We start from the raw sequence: 26,085 nt of genomic DNA, 5'->3' as shown, positions 1-26,085 counted from the left end.
AATAAGCCAATAACTTATATGTAGCAGTTACATGTTGCAAAAATATCAGACAGAATGCAGACAAAACATATTCCGGCAGTAAGGTGAATATTAACGTTTATTAAACCAAAAGCAATCCACACAGCAGTTAGTTTAAGAAAATAGTTTTAGCCTGACCAGGTGGTGGTGCAGTGGATAGAGTGTTCCACTGGGACACAGAGGACCCGGATTCAAAACCTTGAGGTCTCCAGCTTGAGTGCAGGCTCCCCAGCTTGAGCGTGGAATCACAGACATGACGGACGTCATGGTCACTGGCTTAAGCCCAAAGGTCCCTGGCTTGACCCAAGGTTGCTGGTTTGAACAAGGGGTTACTCGGTCTGCTGTAGCTCCCCCTCTCCCAGTCAAGGCACATATGAGAAAGCAATCAATGAACATCTAACTGATGCTTCTCATGTCTCTCCCTTCCTGCCTGTCTGTCCCTATCTGTCCTCCTCTCTGTCCCTCTTTGTCACAAAAAAATAGTTCAAAATCAGGTTTACTTTTCATCTCAGCTTGAATTAACCCATTTATCAGACTCTCAGCCCCTGCACTATTATCCACCAGGCTCTAGAGATGCCATTTTAAACAGATGGAGAAAAGTCCCTGGCCTCATATTGCTGACAACTTACAGAGAAAACCAGCCATTAAACAAATGATACACTGAGATATGAAGAGTAAACATAAGTTAACTAGATGAGGGAGGGGGGGACTTTCCAGGAACAGTATACAGTTTCTACAATGTCTATTGTAGGAGAGAGTGTGGCACAGGTAAATAAATAAAGGAAGTCAGCAGCAAAAGAAGGTAATATGAAATAGGGCTAGGGAGGAAGATGGGCCAGAACAAGCAAATTCTAGTCTATGCTAGAATTCATTCTTTATCCCATAAACAGTGGGAAATAACTGAAGCTGTTAAGCAGGGAGAAGTCACATAAAGAGAACAATATCTTGAAGATTCTCACTGTTTTGTAGATAATTAAATGAAAGGAAAAAAGAATGGAGGCAGGGAGTCCATTTAAAAGGCTACCACTCTAATCTTGATAAAAAATGATGGCTTAGGTGAGAGGTGTAGTAGCAGACATGAGAAGATGTCCCAGAGATATTTAGGGACATGCAAAAATGGAAGGATTGGTAGGGAATTTCTTGTAAGGGGTAATTAAAGATGTCTTCCAAGTATCTGATTAACATGGCTGGTGGATGTGGTCATCATTCACTGAAATAGGAAAGAGTGAAAGAACTAAATTTTTGGGATAGAGGTCCCTGAGGTCCATCTGTCCTCACAATTCACTGACTCTCATCTCTAACTCCCCCAATCCCCGGGCCTGCACCATGCTGTGCTGTAGACACAGCCTTTTACATAGCTCAGTGCCTTCACACACAGACTGAAATCCCAGTCTCTAATCCTTCAATTCAAGGCTCAGTTCATATATCACCTTCTCTTTCAAGCCTTTTCAAGCTTGTCTTTGGTAGAAAAAAAATCACAACTTCTACCATATCTTCATAGCATTTTGCTCATGCTACTTTTATGAGTTTTACTACATTATATGAATATGTGATTGCTTTGGGCTATGACATAAATTCCTTAAGGATAGAAAGGCCATAGCTTGATTTTCACTATACTTGCTAAAATCTTTGTTGTTAACTACTGAACGGCATATAGTAGGTGCTTGGTATATGCTCACTGATTTGAACTGATATGCATGGCATACTATGTGTAATGATTCTTGTGGACATAATCTTCTAGGTAATTCATTTTATGCTGTTTTCTAAGACTTCATACCATGGATGTATAGGAGCTCCTTTTCAAATTCCCCATCATTCAAGATTGAAATTGGTTCTTTCCCATATCACAACCCAGACTGCTTTTAAGTAGCAGGGCTAAATTCAGTTACAGTCTCATTTATTCAAAGACTTCCATGTGGATAAACAGAAGCAATTAACTTCAACAAGGCATTTGCATAATTTCATTGGGATGTTTCTGTTTCATTTCAAAAAAATGAAATAAAAAGTACCTGTAATATAGTAAAATTTGGTAAAGGAAAGATTTTAATAGTTTATAGACCAGGGGTGCCCGAACTACTGCCTGTGGGCCGCATGCAGCCCCCTGAGGCCATTTATTCACCCCCCCCTGCACTTCCGGAAGGGGCATCTCTTTCATTGGTGGTCAGTGAGAGGAGCACATTGACCATCTCATTAGCCAAAAGCAGGCCCATAGTTCCCATTGAAATACTGGTCAGTTTGTTGATTTAAATTCACTTGTTCTTTATTTTAAATATTGTATTTGTTCCCGTTTTATTTTTTTACTTTAAAATAAGATAAGTGCAGTGTGCATAGGGATTTGTTCATAGTTTTTTTTATAGTCCGGCCCTCCAACGGTCTGAGGGACAGTGAACTGGCACCCTGTGTAAAAAGTTTGGGGACCCCTGTTATAGACCTAAAAATGGAAGATGCAATTTAAAACATCTAAATACTAGGATTTCACCCTTAAAGTAAATGAATGAAGAGCAAAACTGATAATCAGGAAGATAAGCAATAAATTTTCATTTTTTTTTAGATTTTATTTATTCATTTTAGAGAGAAGAGACAAAGAGAGAGATAGAAAGGGGAGGAACAGGAAGTATCAACTCCCATATGTGCCTTGACCAGGCAAGCCCAGGGTTTTGAACCAGTGACCTCAGCATTCCAGGTCGACACTTTATCCATTGCGCCACCACAGGTCAGGCTATAAGTAATAAAATTTCAATTAAGCTGAAACTAGTATTTAATAAAGTAAACTATGAAACTAAACTATTCAACTTTGAGATATAACATTATGCTTAATGATATCAAATACATGTACCTCTAGCATGAACAAAGATATGAAATCCATGAATTTTTTAAAAAGATACCAGTGTGAATATTTTCTAGTAAAAAATGCTACCTTAGAAATACATAAAAGAATATAAACCTTAAAATGTAATATTAGTACTTTAAAAAGAATTATTATAATAAGCCCTGAAGCATCTTTTTAATCACGGGCTATTTTAATATTAGAAATGTACTAGGCCCTAGCTAGGTGGTTAACTGGATATTGTACCATTGTGCCAAGGTTGCAGGTTCGATCCAGGGTCAGGGCATATGAGAAGCACCTAATAAGAGCACAACTAAATGGAACTAAGTTGAACAATGAGTTAAGGCTTCTTTTCTCTCTCTCTCTCTTCTCCACCCTCAAATCAATAGAAAAAAAGAAATGGGAGTGAAAATTTGTTTCAAGTAATTAAGTTTCTAAAACTGGAGTGGCAGTTTAATAGAACTTTTACCTGTACAAGGAAAATGATGAGAAAATAAAAATTTGCAATTCTTCTAAATTGTTCAAACAGATTCTTTGGTAGGAAATTCCAAAGTGTATACTGTAAAGAAGAAACAAAAAAACACATTATTAGAAAGCAAACTTAAAAATGACTCATCTGGACCCTGGCTGGTTGGCTCAGTGGTAGAGCCTCGGCCCTGTGTGTGGAAGTCCCAGGTTCGATTCTCAGCCAAGGCACACAGGAGAAGCACCCATCTGCTTCTCCACCCTTCTCCCTCTCCTTTCTCTTTATCTCTCTCTTCCCCTCCCGCAGCCAAGGCTCCACTGGAGCAAAGTTGGCTCCATGGCCTCTGCCTCAGGTGCTAGAATGGCTCCAGTTGCAATGAAGCAACGCCCCAGATGGGCACAGCATCGCCCCTTGGTGGGCATGCCGGTTGGATCCCGGTCGGTACATGCGGGAGTCTGTCTGTCCCCCTCACCCCGCTTCTAACTTCAGAAAAATAGAAGAAAGACTCATCTGGGTCCAGATTATCAGAACAATTTGAAAACATTTTAAAGCCCAAACCTCTCATATACAATTAAGCATATACTTAGAGGCATAGTAAACACTTTTTAGTAATAATGTATTTTTCACTTTGACCATTATAATTTGGCCATCTAATGCCACACCTCTGCTTTCTCTGACCCAATTTAAATCAGAATCCTTGTTATGTGTTTTCCTATCATCCTATACATCCCTGATAACATTTATTGTGGTGTATAATTTTATACGTTTTTTTATTAAAATTTCTCCCTCAATAGACAATGAGTTCTATAAGACTACACTGCTTATCTTTCTTTTTATTATTTCCCACAGGATCTAGCACAGTGCCAGACAAAAAAGTAGACACTCAATAAATAAGGTGAGTGGATGAATGAACAAATTAAATCCTTTGGCTCAGCCAACCTCTTGACCAATCACAGATATAAGTCTGCCCCTTTGAATAGCCCCCATTCCATGCCAGCTGAGATATAAACAGTACCCTGGGTCATAGAAGGCTTTCATTTTAATCAACAACATACTACCCTGGGCTTTAGTAACTGATAATAGGTAAAGGATTCAATGCTAAATTGTACATGGATAGGATAAGAGACCCCTTGGGCCAATTGTCAAATAATATCCTTTCTCACGGATAACTTAAGCTCAGGACTCGTCACTTAATACTCACCAGAAAAAGTTGGGTTTTCTAGATGCCTTAATAAAAAAGGTCAGAAACCAGAAAGCAATGTTTCTTTTTATAAAATATTGTATTTTTTTCATTTGAGAGAAGGGGAGAAGGAGAAGGAGAGGAAGAAGGGGAAGGAGAGGGAGAAAGAGACGAAGGAGAGGGAGAGGGAGAAGGAGGAGAGGAAGAAAGAAGGGGGGAGAAGCAGGAAGCATCAACTCTTATATGTGCCTTGACCAGGCAAGCTGGGGGCTTGGAACTGGCCACCTCAGCATTCCAGGTAGACGATTTATCCACTGCACCACCACAGGTCAGGCTAGAAAGAAATGTTTCTTAACCTAAAGAGCTAAATTTATACTAGACCAGTCCCCAATTCAAAGTATTTCCATAATGTGAGAAAATGCCCATTAAATTAAGATGACTGAAAAGCCAAGTCACAGAGCATGACACAGTACATGGAAATTTACTAGTAATCCCTCTTTAAAAAGCTTATGAGCTCAAGATTTCCCAAAGGAAAACCAAAAATGAAGATGAATGGAATACCAAGCTACAAGGTTCTCCCCTCAAGGTTCAGATGTGCTTCAAGGAAGTCCATTCAATATTAAGCACAGAATTGTGTGTGCACGGGCATCAGTTGAGAGAAGAGAGTCTGAACTTTCATCAGACTCCCAATGTACCTTGTGACCAAAAGTATAAAAGGTCAAAACCACTGATACAGTCACTCTGAAGCTGATTTAGTCCAGATCAACATCTACCTGTTCCAACAACAGCCTAACAGCCTGGATGGTTGACCTTCTTTTCCCAAACTAAAGGATTTTTAATTAAACAAACACATTAGGAACCGTTTGAATCCTCTGATGGGGCTTAACACATAAAAGGAAATATTTTTATTGTTTTTATTAGAGCCCCACTTTTATGACTTTTCTACCTTCCTGAAAACCAGCTTCCTTGAGGAACTCTGCTTATTCCTTTTACTGGAAAATACTGCTATATGCCCTCCTCTTTCCTATTTCAGGTCATGAGTGAATATGACCTGCCACAACACAGATGGACCTAGAGGGCACTGTGATGAGTGAAATAAGTCAGACAGAGAAAATCAAATACTGTATGGTTTCACTTACATGTGTAATCTAAAAAAACAAAATAAATAAAGAAAACAAACTCACAGATAAAGAATGTTTCCATGGATGCCAGATGAAAGGGGGACTTGGCAAATGGGTGAAAAGGTGGAGGGATCAAGAAGACCAAATTAGTATTTACAAAATAAATCACAGGGGCCCTGGCCGGTTTGCTCCATGGATAGAACATCACCCTCGTGTGCAGGTTTGATCCACGGTCAGGGCACACATGAGAAGCAACGATATGCTTCTCTCCCCCTCCTTCTCCCCTACTCTTTCTCTTTTCCTCCTGCAGCCAGATGCTCGATTGGTTCGAGCACCAGTGCCAGGTGCTGAGGATGGCTCTGTTGATTCAAGCATTGGCCCCAGTCAGGTGGATCGGGGGTTGCCAGGTGGATCCTGGTCAGGGTGCATGTGGCAGTCTGTCTATCTCCCCTCCTCTTACTTATAATAAAAATCACAGGGATTTAAAGTATAGTATAGGGAATATAGTCAACAATATTGTAATAACTATGTTATTAGGGGAAATACCTGGTAAAGTATGTGATCATCTAACCAATCTGAAACTAATACAAAATAATATTGAATGTAAATAGTAATTTAAAAAATAAAATATAGCATAGAGAATACAGTAAAAAATATAACTATGTATGGTGCCACATTTATTGCGGTGATCATTTAGTAAGACATACAGATGCCTAATTACTATGTAGTACACCTGAAATTAATATAATATTGTATGCCAACTGTAATTGAAAAATAAAAATGCAATTAAAAAATAAAAATAAACTCAAAATCAAAATTCAAACAAACAAAAAATGTCAGGCAAAATATGATAAGTCCCCTTACCAGGTACCTAACAAGAAATTTTGATTAAAATTTATGTCTTGGCTATTTCCTCTTTTGCTCCAACTTAAAACCAAATTAATATTCTCATCTCTTTATTATAATACAAATGAAATAGAACATATATTTCAATCCAAAGCAACAGAAGCCTATATTTTTAGAGGTGTCTGATCAAAACTGAAACTGAATTAAAGCTATATACACCAAGATATTAAAATTGACTTGTTTACCTAAACAGTTGTCTCAAACTGAGTTGCTACAAATCAAATACAATGTTAATTCACAGGAAGAAAATGTTTATAGCATTTGTTTCATTAACAATGAAAATGGAGATATTGAGGAGGTCATAAGTAAGTTCTAATTCAAAGACACCACTAAGTGGATCTTTTATACTATCTTAACATGCAATTTACAGACTTAAAAAGCAACACTGACATTTAGAACATGTTTAAAATTTGGTTCTGTAAAGAAAATACTAGCTTCCCAAATACATACAATGCATTTTACATCTGCTCTGTAGTAAATTAAACAATTGATATACAAATGTGTCTTCTAAAGATAAAATTATGTGAAGAAATTGTGGGTCAGCTACTTAAACATTTACCACTTAATTTAATTTAAAACCAGAATCTTATAACCTTTCCTAATTCAAAGGAGGGTGGATGAAGTGATTTGAATCACAGTTTAGAAAGTATATTATTTCAATTTCAGCAAAGGGAAGCTTTAGAACATTATTTATTTTTACTTAAGTTTCAAAATTTCTCTGAATGAGCATTAAAAATGCTTATGGTGTAGCTAAGGTTCCAAATAACTTGTTCTATTTTGTCAGTATATCACAAGGGAAGAGGGAACAGTTAAAAATGTTCCCACACAATGGAGAAAAGAAAGCTTCTTCAATAAATGGTGCTAGGAAAACTGGAAAGCCACATGCAAAAGAATGTAATTTGACTACAGTTTGTCTCCATGGATCAAAGACCTAAACATAAGATCTGAAACAATACATTACATAGAAGAAAACATAGGTACTAAACTCATAGACCCTGGCAGTAGAGAACATTTTTATGAATTTGACCCTAAATGCAAGTGAAGTGAAGGCAAAGATAAATGAATGGGACTACATCAAACTAAGAAGCTTCTGCACAGCAAAAGAAACTGACAACAAAACAAACAGACAGACAACTAAATGGGAGATGATATTCTCAAACAACAGCTCAGATAAGGGGTTAATATCCAAAATATATAAAGAACTCACAAAACTCAGCAACAAACAAGCTAATAATCCAATAAAAAAATGGGAAGAGGACATGAACAGACACTTCTCCCAGGAAGAAATACAAATAGCCAATAGATATATGAAAAGATGCTCATCTTCACTAGCTATTCGAGAAATGCAAATCAAAACTACAATGAAATACCACCTCACACCTGTTAGAACTATGATCAACAAGACAGATAATAACAAGTGTTGAACAGGCTGTAGAGAAAAAGGAACCCTCATTCACTGTTGGCGGGAATGTAAAGTAGTACAATCATTATGAAAGAAAGTATGGTTGTTCCTCAAAAAACTGAAAATAGAACTACCTAATGACCCAGCAATCCCTCTACTGGGTATATACCCCCAAAACTCAGAGACACTGGTACGTAAAGACACATGCAACCCTATGTTCCTTGCAACACTGTTCACAGTGGCCAAGACAAGGAAACAACCAAAAAGCCCTCAAGTGATGACTGGATAAAGAAGATGTAGTACATATATACTATGGAATACTACTCAGCCATAAGATATGATGACATCAGATCATTTACAACAACATGGATGGACCTTGATAACATTATACTGAGTGAAGTAAGTAAATCACAAAAAAGTAAGAACTGTATGATTCCATACACAGGTGGCACACAAAATTGAGACTCATGGGCACAGATGAAAGTGCAGTGATTACAAGGGGGAGGGGGAAGGGGGCAGGAGGAGTGGGACGGGAAGGGCATAGAGAAACAAATATAAGGTGATGGAGGATGATTTGATTTCGGGTGATGGGTATGCAACATAATCGACTGTCCCAGTGATGTATATATGATTTCTCTAAATTTATGTACTCTAGTTGAACAATGTCACCGTATTAAATTTAATTGTCTAAATAAAAATAAATAAATTTTAAAAAATGGTGATCGTGTATCTAAGGCTCCAAATAATTTGTTCTATTTTGCCAGTATATCACAAGAGAAAGGGGGACAGTTAAAAATGTAGTAACTACTTAACATAACTATTAAAGTGAACAGCTAATTGGAAATGAGCTATCAGAAAGAGCACTGGCTTTTCTAAGTACTAGAATTTGGATATAATGGAACAAAATAACTATACTTAAATGTTAGTTGTAAATAAGCACCCAGTTGTAAATAAGCAGAGCTCTAGTTTGAGTAGCTGTTAAGTTTGTTAAATTACTGTACCCATTTTATTATTATTAAGTGTTCTCTTCATAGGAGTGATATAAAATTTTGAGACTCTAAGCAGTCTATTTTCATTTCCATTACCAATGTCAAGGAGAACTTTCTCTTTTTTTTAGTATCACACTTTCCACCCCAGATTTAGAAAAGCAAAATGAGTTACCAATGTATTATTGCATTATGATTTAATAACTTTAGCTAAAAAGATTCCTTCACAGAGTTTAATAAAAGTTAGACAAAAAGATGACTAATAAATTCTATGAGCAACTCTGATTTTTAAAATGAAGGTAAATACTAGTGTGATTTTAGTGTGAAACTTTAATTCATAATTTTCTTTTACATAAGAGTATGAAGTTTAACTTTGGCCATATCTTCAGTTAGCTGGAGTTCACTGATTCTTATTCTAATACATGGCTTTCAAGATAAGGATTAAAATTTTTAAAGAAAAAAAAAGTGTACCTGTACCCTTGCAATTTTAACAAATTGAACAGCAATAACACAGTGAAGCAACCCCAGATGGTCTCACAAGCTGGGCTCACAGGAATGCCTGAAAGATCCAAGTACCAAATGGAATAAAGGTTGGAAGGGTTGAAAAGGGGAGCAGAAGATAAGATGCACTTGTGTTTGGCTCCAGAGAGGAGAGAGCCCGGGAATATTGGGATTTTGTCCACTGGTGTTCCAGAGAGGAGGAAAGCCCAAAGTGACTAGGTGTTTCTTTTTGGCTACACATGGGGAGGAAGGAAGTTCAGACTATCTGGATTTTCTCTGCCAGGATTATGGAGAGGGGAGAAGCCTGGAGTCACAGAGTCTCCTTCTGCTGTGAGGAGAGGATAGCCTGGGGGGGATAAACCAAAGCTGTGGCAGAACAAGGGGTCATGGCCAGTGTTCCCATGGTCCACCCATTGCCACCACTCAGTGCAGAGACATAGAACACCAAACTGCAGACCTCTAGGCTTCTAGGGTATGGAGAGTGGCAGTGACTGACCCACAGCTAACTCTCCAGAGACACTCTCTCCCCTAAAGGAGAGAGGTGTTCTGTGTATAGTCTCCTGGTCTGGAGATGCAGGGAAGAGTGCTCAGAAACCTGAGAACACAATTGCTAAATATATAGGCTTAAAACTCTAATGCCCTCACAACAGGTCCCACTCACAAACATGATTGCAGTTCTGCCTACATCATTGTAACAGCAACATCAAAACGAAGGTTAGCCCAGGAATTTCACGGAACTAAACCTTGTAACACAGCTACACTTACTTGAAGAAAAGAAAAAAAAACCCTCTCAAAACTGAAATATTGTATCCTTTTTTTTCTTTTTTCTTTTCTACTTTTAAATTTCATTTTACTTCATTTTTATATTTTTATTCATATTTTTTGTGAGAGTTTTTGATTTTTTTTGGATTTCACTCTTGGTTTATTGTAGACAGAGAGAAAATGAAAAATTTCCAGAAAAAAAATCTCAATCAGATGGAAATCTTGGAGTTAAATAATAGACAATTCAAAATAGAGGTTCTGAAAATACTCAGCAAAATGCAAGAAAACACAAATAGGCAATGTAATGAGCTCAGAAAACAAAACAAATACCTCATCAGGAGATTGAAACCTAAAAACAGAGATGAAGAATTCAATACATGAATTGAAAACTGAAGTAGCAAGTATAGCTAATAAAATAATCCCCAGGTAGCAGAGAGAATCAGTGACATCGAAGACAGCCAACTAGAGATCCTATAGAGAAGGAAAGAGACTCATGAATCAAAAAAAAAAATAAGTAAAACCAAAACAAGAGAGCTCTACAGAAACTGTCTGACTCCATCAGAAAAAGCAATATAATAATAATGGATTTATCAGAAGAAGAAGAGAGGGAGAAGGGAATGTAGAGCCTATTCAACAAATAATTGAGTAGAACTTCCCAAGACTAGGTAGAGTTAGAGCAGGGGTAGTCAACCTTTTTATACCTACTGCCCACTTTTGTATCTCTGTTAGTAGTAAAATTTTCTAACCGCCCACTGATTCCACAATCATGGTGATTTATAAAGTAGGGAAGTAACTCTACTTTATAAAATTTATAAAGCAGAGTTACAGGAAGTTAAAGCATATAATAATAATTACTAACCAAGTACTTTATGTCGGATTTTCGCTAAGTTTGGCAGAATAAATCTTTATAAAACAACATACTATATTTAAATCTATCTTTTTATGTATACTTTGGTTGCTCCGCTACTGCCCAGCATGAAAGCTGGAACGCCCACTAGTGGGTGGTAGGGACCAGGTTGACTACCACTGAGTTAGAGCCTTGAATCCAAAAAGCAAACAGAATGCTGAGTTACCTCAACCCAAGTAAACTTTCTCCAAAGAACATCGTAATAAAATTGTCGAAAAAAAATCAATGAGAAAGAAAGAATCTAAAAGGCAGCTAGGAAAAAAAGGAATATAACATATAAAGGAAGGCCGATTAGGTTATCATCAGACTTCTCAGAAGAAACTCTACAAGCCAGAAGATAGTGGACAAAAATATTCAAGGTACTGAAACAGAGGATTTAACAGCCAAGAATACTATATCCAGAAAAGCTATGCTTCAAATATGAAGGAGAAATAGAAACTTTACAGACATGCAGAAGCAGAGTTAATTTATCACCAGAAAACCCCCACTACAGGAAATATTCAAGGGAGTTATTCGACCAGATAGAAATGAAAAATCAAATCAAAACAAGTAAAAGCTGCTACAAGATCACAATAAAAGTGAAGATAATCTGTGATAACAATAACGTAAAAGGGGAAAGAATAAAGATCTGCAGTTGCAAAGGAGGATGGAGTGCAGAAGTACTCATAATACAAAGGAGTCCTGTGCATATGAAAATTTTTCTCTTAATACTGAATGGTAATCACCCACTAAAAAGCCACTGCTGAATCACACAGCTTAATAAAGAAGAAACAGGGAGAGAACTATAGAATACAACCACACAAAAATAACTGACAGAAACACAAAGAGAAGAACCAAATGAGACACAGACCTACCAGAAAACAAAACATAAAATGGCTATAATAAATCCTCAAATATCAATAATTACCCTAAACGTAGAGTAAATGGAATGAACTCACAAATACAGAGGCGTAGGGAAGCAGATTGGATCAAAAAGCAAAACCCAACCATATGCTGCCTTCAAGAGACACATCTAATCTGCAAGGACAAAGTAGACTCAAAGTGAAAGGTTAGAAAACGATTCTCCAAGTAAATAATACACAGAGAAAAGCAAGTATAGCCATACTCATATCAGACAATGCTGACTTCAAGACAACAAAGATAACCAGAGACAAAGATGGACATTTCATAATGATAAAGGGGATATTGTATCAAGAAGATATAATACTTCTTAATATCTATACAATGGCCAGGGAGCACCAAAATATATAAGACATATACTAACTGATCTAAAAAATAGAAGCAGACAAAAACACAATCATACTTAAGAGATTTCAACACAACATTGACTTTAGTAGACCATTCTAACAGAAAATCAATAAATAAATATAATTCTTAAAGGACAATCTGGACCAAATGGACATAATAGACATTTATAGGACATTTCATCCCAAAACATCAGAGTATCCATTTCTTCTCCAGTGTGTATCCAACATTCTCAAGGATAGACCATATGTTGATCCACAAAACTAACATCAACAAATTCAAGAACACTGAAATTATACCAAGCATATTATCTGACCATAAGGCTTTAAAATTAGTATTCAACTGCAAAGAGGAAGTAAGGAAATCCACAAAGATGTGGAAATTAAACAACATACTTCTAAAAAATGACTAGGGCAAAGAAGAAATAAAAGCAGAGATATAAAGATATATACAGACAAATGAAAACTACAACAGTACATATCAACATTTCTGGGATGCAGCAAAAGCAGTAATAAGAGGGAAGTTTAGATTATTACAGGCTTGTATAAGCAAACAAAAGAAATCCCAAGTAAGCAACCTAACATCACATCTGAAAGAACTAAAGAAGAACAAAGGCAACCCAATGTCGGCAGAAAAGAAAACAGTATATATTGGAGCAGAACTAAATGAAATAGAGAAAAAAGAACTATAGAAAAATTTAATACTACAAAGAGCTGGTTCTTTGAAAAGACCCATAGAAAGGACAAAACCCTGGCAAGACTCACTAAGGAAAAAAGATAAAGGACTCATAAATAAAATTGAAATGAAAGAGAATTACTACAGACATCATATATATTCAAAGGATATAGTAGAATACTATGAACGATTATATGCCACCAAATCGAGCAATCTAGAAGAAATGGATAAACTCCTAGAACAATACAATCTTCTTACACTGATTCATTAGGAGATAGGAAACCTAAATACATCCATAAGCAGCAAGGAAATAGAAACAACTACCAGAGACCTACACAAAAATAAAAGTCCAGGACCAAATGACTATACTAGTGAATTCTCCCAAACATTCAAAGAAGACATAGTACCTATTTTCAAGTCTTTCAAAAAATACAAGAGGTAGCAATACTTCCTACCAAAGTTTATGAGGCCAACATAAACCTCAAACCAAAAACTGGCAATAACGACAATAACAACAAGCAAAAACTATAGAGCAAGATCTCTTATAAATACAGATGCAAAAATCCTAAACAAAATACTAGCAAATCTAATACAACAATAAATTTAAAAAATATACATCACGATCAAGTGGAATTCACTGTAGGAGCAAAAGAATGGTTAAACGTAAGTAAAACGAACAACATAATACACCACATCAACAAAACAAAGAACAAAAATTATATGATCCTATCAACAGATACAGAAAAGGCATTCAATAAGATACAACGTCCATTAATGTTTAAAACACTCAATAGAATGGGTATAGAAGGAAAGTAGTTTAACATAATAAAGGCCACATATGACAAACCATCAGGTAATATCATACTAAATAGTGAAAAAATAAAGACATTTCCTGTAAAATGACAAACAAGACAAGGTTGACAATTCTCTTCACCCTATTCAACATAGTTCAGGAAGTTTTCCCAAAGGAATCAGACAAGAGAAAGAAATAAAAGGCATCCATATCAAGAAAGAAGAAGGAAAGGTATCACTTCTTACAGATGACATGACTCTATATATAGAAAATACCAAAGACTCCACTGAAAAAGTATTAGAAACAATAATCCAATACAGTAAAGTTGCAGGATACAAAATCAATACAGAAAACTCTATTGCTTTCCTATACGCCAATGATGAAACTTCAGAAAATGAACTCAAAAAGAAGAAACAAATAACTCCAATTGCAACAACAACAAAATCAAACACCTAGGAATAAACTTAAAGTATGTGAAGGAACTATAGCATATATTGAAAACCACAATGTATTTTTGAAAAAATTGAAAAGGATGCAACAATATGTAAAGATATTTCATGTTCATGGGTTAGAAGAATCAACACAATTAAAATGGCCACATTATTAAAAGCAACATACAAATTTAATGCAATCCCTATCAAAATCCCAATGCTATTTTTTAAAGAAATAGAGAAAAAACTCTTCACGTTTGTATAAAATCATAAAAATCTCTGAATAGCCAAAGCAATCCTGAAAGAAAAGAATAATGCTGGAAGTACCAAACTATCTGAATTCAAGTTATACTACAGAGCTATGATAATCAAAACAGCATGGTATTGGCAGAACAAGAGACATACAGACCCATGGAACAGAACTGAAAGCCCAGAAATAAAACCAAATATATATGGACAAATAATCTTCAACAAAGGAAGATAAATAAGAAATCTTCAAGCATCAATAATTACCCTAAACGTAAATGGACTGAACTCACTAAAAGGCGTAGGGCAGCAAATCAATCTTCAATAGAGGATTGAATAAAGAAGATGCTGTACATCAGTGGTCCCCATCCCCGGGGCCGCGGACTGGTACCGGTCCATGGGCCATTTGGTAACGGTCCGCAGAGAAAGAATAAATAACTTACATTATTTCCGTTTTATTTATATTTAAGTCTGAATGATGTTTTATTTTTAAAAAATGACCAGATTCCTGCTGTTACATCCATCTAAGACTCACCCTTGATGCTTGTCTCGATCACGTGATACGTTGCCGCTAAAATTAAACCCATAAACTAGCAAAATGAGTGAAAAACAAAATTCTATCAAAAGTTTTTTTGCGAAGTGGAAAAGGGCCAGTGAGGAGACAGAAGAAGAACCTTCGACCTCGAAGAAAAAGAAGGCTTCATTTAACAGACAATACCAGGAGTCCTACTTGAAGTATGGATTTATTGCAACTGGTGATTCTCATGCACCAAGGCCGCTCTGCATAATATGTGGAGACCGGCTAAGTAATGAGGCAATGAAGCCTTCAAAACTGCTTCGCCACTTGGAGACCAAGCACACTACTTTAAAAGACAAGCCTTCTGAGTATTTCGAAAGAAAAAAGCATGAACAAGAAGGACAGAAACAATTACTGGTGGCCACTACATCAATAAATGCGAGTGCACTGAGAGCATCATACTTGGTGGCTAATCGTATTGCTAAGGCTAAGAAGCCATTCACCATTGGTGAAGAATTGATCCTTCCAGCCACTAATGACATTTGTCATGAACTTCTAGGAGAGGCTGCGTTAAAAAGATAGCACAGATGTCTCTTTCAGCTACCACGGTCACATAGCACATTGAGGAAATAGCAGAGGACATTGAATCACAATTGTTGGAAAGGATAATAAATCACTGTGGTATACTCTCCAGATTGACGAATCTACAGATATTGACAACAAGGCAATGCTACTTGTTTACATGCGTTATCTTATCAAGAGGATGTGCATGAAGATATGTTGTGTGCACTATCATTGCCAACCAAAACCACAGCCGCAGAACTATTTAAATCGCTGGATGACTATATATCAGGAAAACTGCAATACTCTTTTTGTGTTGGCATATGCAAAGATGGAGCTGCAGCCATGACCAGAAGGATGTCTGGTTTAACTACTCGGATTAAGGAGGTTGCACCTGAATGCGAGTCTACGCATTGTGTCATTCACAGGGAAATGCTGGCAAGCCGAAACATATCACCGGAACTTAACAGTGTATTGAATGATATCGTTAGAGTTATTAACCACATCAAAGCAAATGCCCTTCAATCACACCTGTTCTAGCAGCTTTGTGAGGAAATGAACGTGGAGCAGAGACACCTTCTCTTATACACAGAAATAAGATGGTTATCTCGAGGGAGGTCCCTGGCCAGAGTGTTTGAATTACAAGAGCCGCTGCAGAGATTTCTCTCAGAAAAAAAGTCACTGCTTCCACCACATTTCAGTGACGAGGTATGGGTCGCAAAAGTCACTTACTTATGCGACATATTTAACCTCCTCAATGAACTCAATCAGTCACTTCAGAGGAAAATGACAACTGTCTTCAAGTTGGCAAATAAAGTAGGTGCATTTAAAGTCAAACTGGATTTGTGGGGACGATGCGTTGAACAGGGGTATATTTGACATGTTTCAAACATCCACGGGAATTTTGGAAGAGACTGAGCCCAAGCCTTCATTGTCCCAGCTGGTGCACGATCACCTGTATTTGCTTTTAAAAGAGTTTGAACGCTACTTCCCAATCACAAAAGAACCACAAATTGCCAAGGAATGGATCTGCAATCCATTTGTCAACAAACCAGGTGAATCCAGTGTGTATATGCAAGAAGAGGATCAACTACTGGAGATCGCAAATGACAGCGGCCTTAAAAATATGTTCGAGACTACAACTCTGCTGGTGTTCTGGATTAAAGTCATGGCAGAATACCCCGAGATTGCCACAAAAGCACTAAAAACCCCGTTGCCATTTCTGACATCCTATTTGTGTGAAGCGGGATTTTCTGCAGTGGCAGCAACCAAAACAAAATTACGAATAGACTAGATATAAGCAACACACTTCGGGTGTCATTGTCTCCCATTACCCCTGGATGGGACTGTCTCGTTGCAGAGAAACAAGCTCAGGGCTTCCACTGATTTAGCATTATGCTTGTTGAGAGATAAGCTACTATCTCTTATTCTATATAAACATTATAATAAATAACCCTTAACTTACAATATTCATAACAATGGTGAGTTGTATTTTTCATGCACCTTATATTTGTTTTGTGTTGTATCTTATTTTTTTTTTTAAATCTTTATGTTCCTTTATTGGAGCAAGATTCCTGACCAGTATACAGTGATGTATTTACTAAACAGAGACCTGTGCAGAAATTACATACTATCCATCTAGATAGGTTTCCATTACACTTTGCCTATTGATGGGATAGTTCCATTTATAAAGTTTTATACATCAAAGAGCTTTGAATCTGACCAGGCTGTCCATTAATCCATCTCTGAGAAAGTTAAGTGGCATTTAATTTCAGCTACTATATTTTACAGCATTAAAAAGCTTAGGCATTAGGTAGCTTCTCAAAATGTTGTTCCCTGCACAGTGGCATTGAGCAGACGGAGCACAGTCCCACATCTCGCCCAGAATCGCACAGAAGGGTCTTATTTGAGAACAATACACTAAATAGCTGGTACTTAGAAACAAAAGTACTCCTGAGTTTCTTAACCACCAATACGAGCTTCTTACTCTGAGCCTGTCTTCTCGGCCATTTTATAGTGCCAATAGAGACTCGCCAGCAATAGCCCCATTGTGTAACTCGGCAGTAGAGCACCAGGTCTGTCTGATGGTGGTGGCAGGCACTATTGTTCTATCCAGGTAAATACAGACCCATTTTTTTTAAATGCCAATTTCAAATACAAAATAAAGGGTACAACATACTCAGAACTGAGTTTTGAGCAATCTGGTATCCCAAATGATTTAAAATTGATAGTAAATTGTACTCATGATGTTTCCCAGCTATGGAGACATTAATACATTGATTCAAATCCCTTTACTCAGTCTACATAGCCCTGAGGTCATCCTGCAAAGTGCGTATAAAAAAATATGGAGTTAGGCTAACCAAGTTTGACAGTATGTTACACAAGTCAAACTTGAAATCTGTACTGAGAGAAAAGCATCAAACCCTTTGTGTACACATTTAGTTTTATTGTAACAAAGCAACTTGTACACTTTGAACGTTTAAAACTGAGCATCATCTTTCCTTTCCAGTGAAACAAAAAGAAAATTTAAAAATAAACAGGAACAAAATTACAATAGAGCAATGTCAATTCTGAATAAGATCCTACAGGTTCTGCTGATTCTCCCATCGAGTGGCAGGGCTCAAGTCATCATTAGGAGAGAATTTTATTTTAAAAGTGTCATCTTAAACTGCAAGGATGTCCGTTAAACATCACAATTAAACATGCCAAAGGAGAAGCCATGTTGTCAAAATGCCCACTTAACCCACCCAAACATCTCAAACCCACCCTTTGCTGACCTTCTATAACCCCCCCCCCATTTTTTTAGTTTTTTTTCTTTTTTTAAACAAGAGAAAGTAGACAGATACATGTTGGTAAATGCTAACTGTCCATATTCACATAGAGACACAGTGTAATCTCTGAGCCCAATATACAGAGAAAGGAGGAAAAAAGCTAGAATTCTATGCACTACTACACAGGGGCCTAGCACCCTCCAGCTTCCAGCAGAGCTAAGGGAGCGGAAGGTTTTTCTTTTTTCCCACAGAGCACGGTGGTGTTGATTTTATGAAGTTTTTGTTGAGACAGGAAGGGATAAAAATGAATTTGGAACAGAAAGTGGCAGAGATTCTTTTCCCACTGTATTCGCTTAAGGTATATTCCCCTCCCCAAATAAGGTGAGAACCATGGTGTGTAAAAGAGAGAAAAGAGACCTCAAAAAAACAGGGCGACTGAGCACAAGAGGGGGGGAAAAAAAAGACTGCAACTTGCTCCCAGGGACTGGAGAAAATTAAAAAAGGGGGTTGGAATCCATCAGTGTTCCATTAGTCATCTTCTCCTTCATCTTCCTCTCCTTCCTCCCCCTCATCATCATCTTCATCTTCTTCACCTTCATCCTCATCCCCTTCTTCATCAATATCTTCCAACCCTTCTTCTTCTTCATCATCATCATCATCTTCTTCTCCTTCCCCTTCTTCATCATCCATGTCAGGAACCAAGTAGTACTGTAATGGATTTGGCCAAATATCATCTTTGATGACTTCTCCTAATTCATCAGCACCTGCATCAGAATGGTCAGTAAACCAGGTAAAGAAGCTCTCTGGTTCCTCATGCTGTCTCTTTCTGCTGGCTTTATTCTGCGTTTGACTTGAACGTTTCGTCAAATCCTTTCCAGATTTCCATTTGATTTCAGTGGACTTTGAAGATGGATCACCACTCTCATTCAGATGGAATTCTTTGGAGAGAACTTTATTTTCGAAGTAAGGATTTTCATCAAAATAAAAATCTATTCTGTAACCTGATTTAATATCTTCAAATTCTGTCACTTCAACTCTTGTCAAATAATGCAGCGCCTCTTCATCTTCTTCCCCAAGCAGTGCAGACACTTGTGGATGGTTGACAAATGTTGTTACCCAAAAATTTGGGATTTTGGCAATCAATTCTGACCTCTTCTGAAAAAATGGTTGGCGGAGTTTGTTATATTTCTGTTCTACTTTCAAAATCTCCTCACTGGCTTGCTCATTAAGTCTGTCTATTTCATTTTGTACTTCATCAATATGTTCAATTGCTTCTTGCTGTTCTTTTTCTCCTTTTGGCAAGTCCTGAGAGACTGACTTCTTCTCCGGCTTGGGGGCAGGAGGCAGTCTCGGTTTCTTCGTCTGAGATGGGAGCGAAGGCTGGCGTTTGGGAGCCATGCTGTGAGGAAAGTCCGAGAATCCGACCGAAGGGAAGTTGCAAGGCTGGAAGAAGCTCTAGGAACTCGTATCTTATTTTTAAGGCATGTTTAAACATTACCATAGTGACTGGAAAGTGTTTGGAGGCAGAGAGGATGTTACTCATGTTGTGTTGTTGGTGCGATATTAAGAGGACACTTCTAATAAAGTTGCATACGAGTACACAGTGAATTCATATTTATTTTTATTGTCGTAGGTTCATGATTGGTAGTGAGCCTGAACCTATCATATTACATATTGATGTCAGACATGAAACGTTGTCAGAATAACAAATTTAAGTACAGCCTGAATAATGAGGACATGCCCGTTCCTCCTTTAACTTAGCCCAATAAATATGGTAAGTTCGACAATTATATTTAAAAATACCACAGTTTTTACAAGGGTTGCATAATTTTATTTTGTGCATTTATCCATCCCACCCTAAAGGGTGGTCTGTGAAAATATTTTCTGACATTAAACCGGTCCGTGGCCCAAAGGTTGGGGACCACTGCTGTATATATATACTATGGAATACTACTCAGTCATAAGAAATGATGACATCAGATCATTTACAGCAACATGGATAGACCTTAATAACATTATATTGAGTGACATAAGTAAATCAGAAAAAGGTAAGAATTATAATATTTCACACATAGGTGGGATATAAAACTGTGATTCATGGACACAGATAAGTGAAGTGGTTACCAGGGGGAGGGAAATGCGAGGGATGGGGTGGTAGGAAGAGAGTTAAGAGAGACAAATATGCATGATGGAAAATAATTTAACTTTGGGTGATGGGTATGCCATATAATCAACAGTTCAAATGATAAAGAAACATTTACCTGAAACCTATGTACTCCTATTGATCAATATCATCCCTTTAAATGTAATTTATTAAAATAAAATTTCAAGAAAATTGGAACAGGGAAATATGATAAAAGCTAAATATACTACCAGGAGCAATCAATTTTTCTTTTGCTACAGGAGAGGGACATTTTTCCAAGTTTCAGAGCAACAACAATATTCTGGTGATTCCCAAAGCTTACTGCAGTGAATAATAAAGTAGAAAGACTGCAGAGGACATATTTTTCTAAATAAAATATTTGTGTTCCCAAAAGAAGAGAACACTAATTTTGTAAGTAAAATTTTAAGTAGGTCAAAGCTTTTCTCTTTAGTGCTCCTTACATTAACAAGACTTATTTCCAGTGTGACACTGACATTACTGATGACGTGTAAACAAACAAAAAGCACCCAATTAAGAGAAAATTATTTTATTACAAAAGAGTTTAGAAAGAAAATCAATTGCTATAAACTTGGAGAACAGGTAATATATTTTATCAATTGTATCATTTTCTTCCATTAAAAAACTTGCAAATACAAACAGCCAAAAGATAATGCAAGGAAGAAAAAGTCAAATTATAAAACTATTGTTCTATTCAAAGTGGATCCAATGGCCTCCTTTTCAGAGAAATAACTCCATACTTTCACAACACATGAGCCTGAGGAAATCAACAGTACTGTTCAGGACTATAATATCGGTAATCACAGAAATATAAGTAAAAAATTTACCATTTATTGAGGTGTTACTACGGCTAAACACAGTGCTTAAGTGCTTTCTGTAAATTACAAATATTGATTGACTTACGACATATGCAACTTACGACCATTCGACTTTACAACCACAATTGCTAGCCATGACTGCTCCGTGTCTGGCAGCGTAAGCGTTGCCCAGCTGGGAGTACGACAGTGTGGACCAGCTTCTGGCAGCACTACCATCTCCGCGTGCACCATTTCAACTGTTATCCCAGACTCGGTACAGCAATTTGTGTTTTGTGTCTTAGATATTTTTCATCAAACCCCTCCAAAAATGTCTACCAAGAGGAAATTGTCTTTGCAAATATTAAACCAATTGTACTGGTAACGCAGTGTTTTACTTAAACCTGACGAATGTAAAAATAAGAAACAAAATGGTGTAGAGATGAAAAAAATGGCATAAAATGAACGAACAAAGAAAATTATGATATATAACAATAATGAAAGAAAATTATGATAAAATATGACTTAAAGATTTTTATAACATCATTTCACAGTACTGTACTTATGACCAAATTGTGTTACGACCGGTCTGTCAAAACCAATCCTGGTCTTAAGTCGAGCACTAGCTGTACTTTATTTCATCCTCAGATCCAACCTATGAGGTAAGTACTGTTAATATTCCCATTTTACAGATAAGAAAATCAAGACACAGTGAGGTTAAATAACTTAAATTTAAACTCAGGTTTTCTGTCTACAAGGATGAAGCTCTTTAATACATTATACACTGTATACTATAGTCCTATAATTATTCAATGTATTAAGATTTCATTCTATTTCCTTAGGTTAGTATACCGTTATATCCTCTTTTTTTGCTCTAGAGCATTTATTAAAAAGCAGATTAGTTAATATGCAGTTAACTAAAAAAATATTTACAGAGAAAAAAGAGTTCTGTTAATCTATAAATGTTCAATTTTTTATACTGGTTTCTAAAACATAAATATATAAATATATAAGCAAATTTTGTTAGACATAATCTTTGTCCTGTGATCTCCTGAATATTTTTAAAAAATATCCCAATGCATTATTTTACCTGCTGGAAAAACTGAAGCTAGATTTTATATTAAATATAAAGACTTGAGAATTAAGCTGAGTTTTTAAGTCCTTTTAAAATATAAAAATGCAAAGTATATATATAACAAGAAAACAATTATCACTAGTTCCACGACAAGTCATTCTACCATCTTCCATGTAAAACATTGTGGAAAACAGTAATTTCGTAGAAAATATTCTATATTTCACTTGATATAAAAGGAGAGATAAAACTGAGAAAGGAACCAAACAGTACAACAATATGAAAAGGGCTTTATAACTAACTCTGCCATGTGATCAGGAATTTTTTTAATTTTTTAATTTTAATGGGGTGACATTGATAAATCAGGGTACCTATGTTCAGAGAAAACATCTCTAGGTTATTTTGACATTTCTGCATTCCCATCACCCAAAGTCCAATTGTCTTCCATCACCTTCTAACTCAAGGGTCTCAAACTCGCGGCGGCCGCATGTGGCCCGCCGAACAATTTTGTGTGGCCTGAAGACTAATCCACGGGCTTACTTAATTTTATCCAAAATATTTTGAACTTCGTGGATTAGTCTGCGGGCCGCACAAAATTGTTCGGCGGGCCGCGAGTTTGAGACCCCTGTTAACTGGTTTTCTTTGTACCCCTCCCCCCCCAGCCCTCTCCCTCTCCTCCCTACCCCCCACCCCGTAACCTCCACACTCTTGTCCATGTCTGAGTCTCGTTTTTATGTCCCACCTATGTATGGAATCATATAGTTCTTAGTTTTTTCTGATTTACTCATTTCGCTCAGTATAATGTTTTCAAGGTCCATCCATGTGGTTGTGAATGATCCGATTTCATCATTTCTTATAGCTGAGTAGTATTCCATAGTATATATGTACCAAAGCTTTTTAATCCACTTGTGTACTGACGGACACTTGGGCTGTTTCCAGATCTTCGCTATTGTGAACAATGCTGCCATAAGCATGGGGGTGCATTTCTTCTTTTCAGACAGTACTATGCTGTTCTAGGGGTATATTCCTAACAGTGGTATAGCTGGGTCAAAAGGCAGTTCGATTTTTAATTTATTGAGGAATCTACATACTGTTTTCTACAGTGGCTGCACCAGTCTGCATTCCCACCAGCAGTGCAGGAGGGCTCCCTTTCTCCACATCCTCGCCAGCACTTATTCTGTGTTGTTTTGTTGATGAGCGCTATTCTGACTGGTGTGAGATGATATCTCATTGTGGTTTTAATTTGCATTTCTCTAATGATTAGTGATGTTGAGTATTTTTTCATATGCCTATTGGCCATCTGTATGTCCTCTTTGGAGAAGTGTCTACTCATTTCCTTAGCCCATTTTTTGATTGGATTGTTTGTCTTCCTGGTATTGAGTTTTACAAGTTCTTTATAAATTTTGGTTATTAACACCATATCAGACGTATTGTCAAATAAATACTCCCATGGTGTAGTTTGTCTTTTTATTCTGTTCTGATTGTCGTTAGCTGTGCAAATGCTTTTTAGTTTGATATAGTCCCAGTTGTTTATCCTGTCTTTTATTTCACTTGCCCGTGGAGATAAATTGGCAAATATATTGCTGCGGGAGATGTCAGAGAGTTTACTGCCTATGTTTTCTTCTAAGATGCTTACAGTTTTACAGCTTACATTTAAGTCTTTAATCCACTTTGAGTTTATGTTTGTGAATGGTATAAGTTGGTGGTCTAGTTTCATTTTTTTGCAGGTAGCTGTCCAATTTTCCCAACACCATTTGTTGAGGAGGCTGTCTTTACTCCAATGTATGCTCTTACCTCCTTTGTCAAATATCAGTTGTCCATAAAAGTGTGGGTTTATTTCTGGGTTCTTAGTTCTGTTCCATTGATCTATATGCCTGTTCTTATGCCAGTACCATACCAGGCTGTTCTGAGTACAGTGGCCTTGTAGTATAACCTTATATCAGGAAGAGTGATAACTCCCACTTTATTCTTCCTTTTCAAGATTGCTGAGGCTATTTGTGTTCTCTTTTGGTTCCATATAAATTTTTGGAATATGTGTTCTATATATTTGAAGTAAGGCATTGGTATTTTAATCGGTATTGCATTGAATTTATAAATTGCTTTGGGTAATATAGACATTTTAATGATGTTTATTATTCCTAACCATGAGCACAGTATATGCTTCCACTTGTTTCTATCTTCCCTGATTTCTTTTATCAATGTTTTATAATTTTCCGAGTACAAGTCTTTAATCTCCCTGGTTAAATTTGTTCCTAGGTATGTTGTGGACAGTAAATGGCAAAAAGCCATTATAGATTCGAGGTTTAGCAAAAGGCTAAGTTCTCTCCCCTTCACCTCCATATTTGGCTTTGATGCTGAGTATTTGCACCCACTCCACTTGCTTCCTTGGGTTGCTGGAAGCAATATACATGCCCTTCCTCTGACTCTTTGTTTGTTTTTGGATGTTGGTAGATTTCACTAATGCATCTTGTTTAATGGCTTGGGAGAGTTCTGGTCTTGGCCTTGGATGTGCAACTTTGTATCAAGGTCCTTGATTTGCACATGGCTATATAATAAAGCAAACTGGGGCTATGGGGCACTCAGATACTGCCAGGCATGTTGAAGAGTCCTCCCGGTCCCATCGTTTTTGTTTTGATAAGTGTGTTTCCTTAATTCCATACCGTTATTAGGAGCCGCGCTGGTCCGCGGCATAGGTACTTTATTTTCTTGGTTGCAATGGTAAAGAGGACTGCTTCCTTAATTTCTCCTTCTGACAGTTCATTGTTAGCATATAAAAATGCCTCTGATTTCTGAGTATTAATTTTATATCCCGCCACCTTGCTGAATTCATTTATCAGGTCTAGTAGTTTTTTAACTGAGACTTTACGGTTTTCTATATAATATTATCTGCAAATAATGATAGTTTTACTTCTTCTTTTCCAATTTGGATGCCTTTTATTTCTTCTTCTTGTCTGATTGCTGTGGCTAGGACTTCCAGGACGATGTTGAATAAGAGTGGTGAAAGGGGGCACCCCTGCCTTTTTCCTTATCTTATAGGGGATTAGTTTTAATTTTTGCTCATTGAGTATGATGTTGGCTGTGGGTTTGTCATAGATGGCTTTTATCATGTTGAGGTATGTTCCCTGTATTCCCACTTAGCTAAGAGTTTTGATCATGAATGGGTGCTGGATTTTATCAAATGCTTTTTTTGCATCTATTGAAATTATCATGTGGTTTTTCTCCTTCCTTTTTTTTTATGTGATGAATCACATTGATTGATTTGCAAATATTATACTAGCCTTGCCTCCCAAGAATAAATCCCACTTGATCATGGTGTATGATTTTTTTCATATACTGCTGGATCTGGTTTGCTAAGATTCTGTTGAGGATTTTAGCATCTAAATTCATCAGGGAGCCCTGGCCGGTTGGCTCAGTGGTAGAGTGTCGGCCTGGCATGTGGGAGTCCTGGTTTCTATTCCCAGCCAGGGCACACAGGAGAAGCGCCCATCTGCTTCTCCACCCCTGCCCCTCTCCTTACTCACTGTCTCTCTCTTCCCCTCCGGCAGCCAAGGCTCCATTTAAGCAAAGTTGGCCCGGCCACTGAGGATGGCTCCATGGCCTCTGCCTCAGGCGCTAGAATGGTACTGGTTGCAGCGGAGCAACGCCCCCTGGTGGGCATGCTGGGTGGATCCCGGTTGGGCGCATGCAGGAGTCTGTCTGACTGCTTCCCCATTTCCAAATTCAGAAAAATAAAAAAAAGAAAA

The 26,085-nt window shown here is 37.1% G+C and overlaps 2 protein-coding genes across 5 annotated transcripts in view; both read right to left on the bottom strand.

Annotated features, from left to right (window-relative positions):
• The window catches only part of ATP11C (ATPase phospholipid transporting 11C), a 228,964-nt gene that overhangs the window by 110,832 nt on the left and 92,047 nt on the right, over nt 1-26,085 (bottom strand). For all 4 annotated transcript variants that reach the window (XM_066248822.1, XM_066248823.1, XM_066248824.1 and 1 more), the window contains exon 3: nt 3,315-3,404. In XM_066248822.1, the coding sequence (XP_066104919.1) occupies nt 3,315-3,404 (90 nt within the window). The remainder of the gene's footprint in view (nt 1-3,314; nt 3,405-26,085) is intronic.
• Nucleotides 17,970-19,728, bottom strand: LOC136317092 (protein SET). The gene has a single exon (XM_066249612.1). It carries the CDS (start codon nt 19,711-19,713, stop codon nt 18,844-18,846), a length of 870 nt encoding a protein of 289 aa, XP_066105709.1. The 5' UTR covers nt 19,714-19,728; the 3' UTR covers nt 17,970-18,843.

Source organism: Saccopteryx bilineata, chromosome X, assembly GCF_036850765.1.
Source record: "Saccopteryx bilineata isolate mSacBil1 chromosome X, mSacBil1_pri_phased_curated, whole genome shotgun sequence".
NCBI classification, from domain to species: Eukaryota; Metazoa; Chordata; class Mammalia; order Chiroptera; family Emballonuridae; genus Saccopteryx; species Saccopteryx bilineata.
The sequence above is the reverse complement of the archived record's forward strand: the minus strand, read 5'-3'. Positions and strand labels throughout refer to the sequence as shown.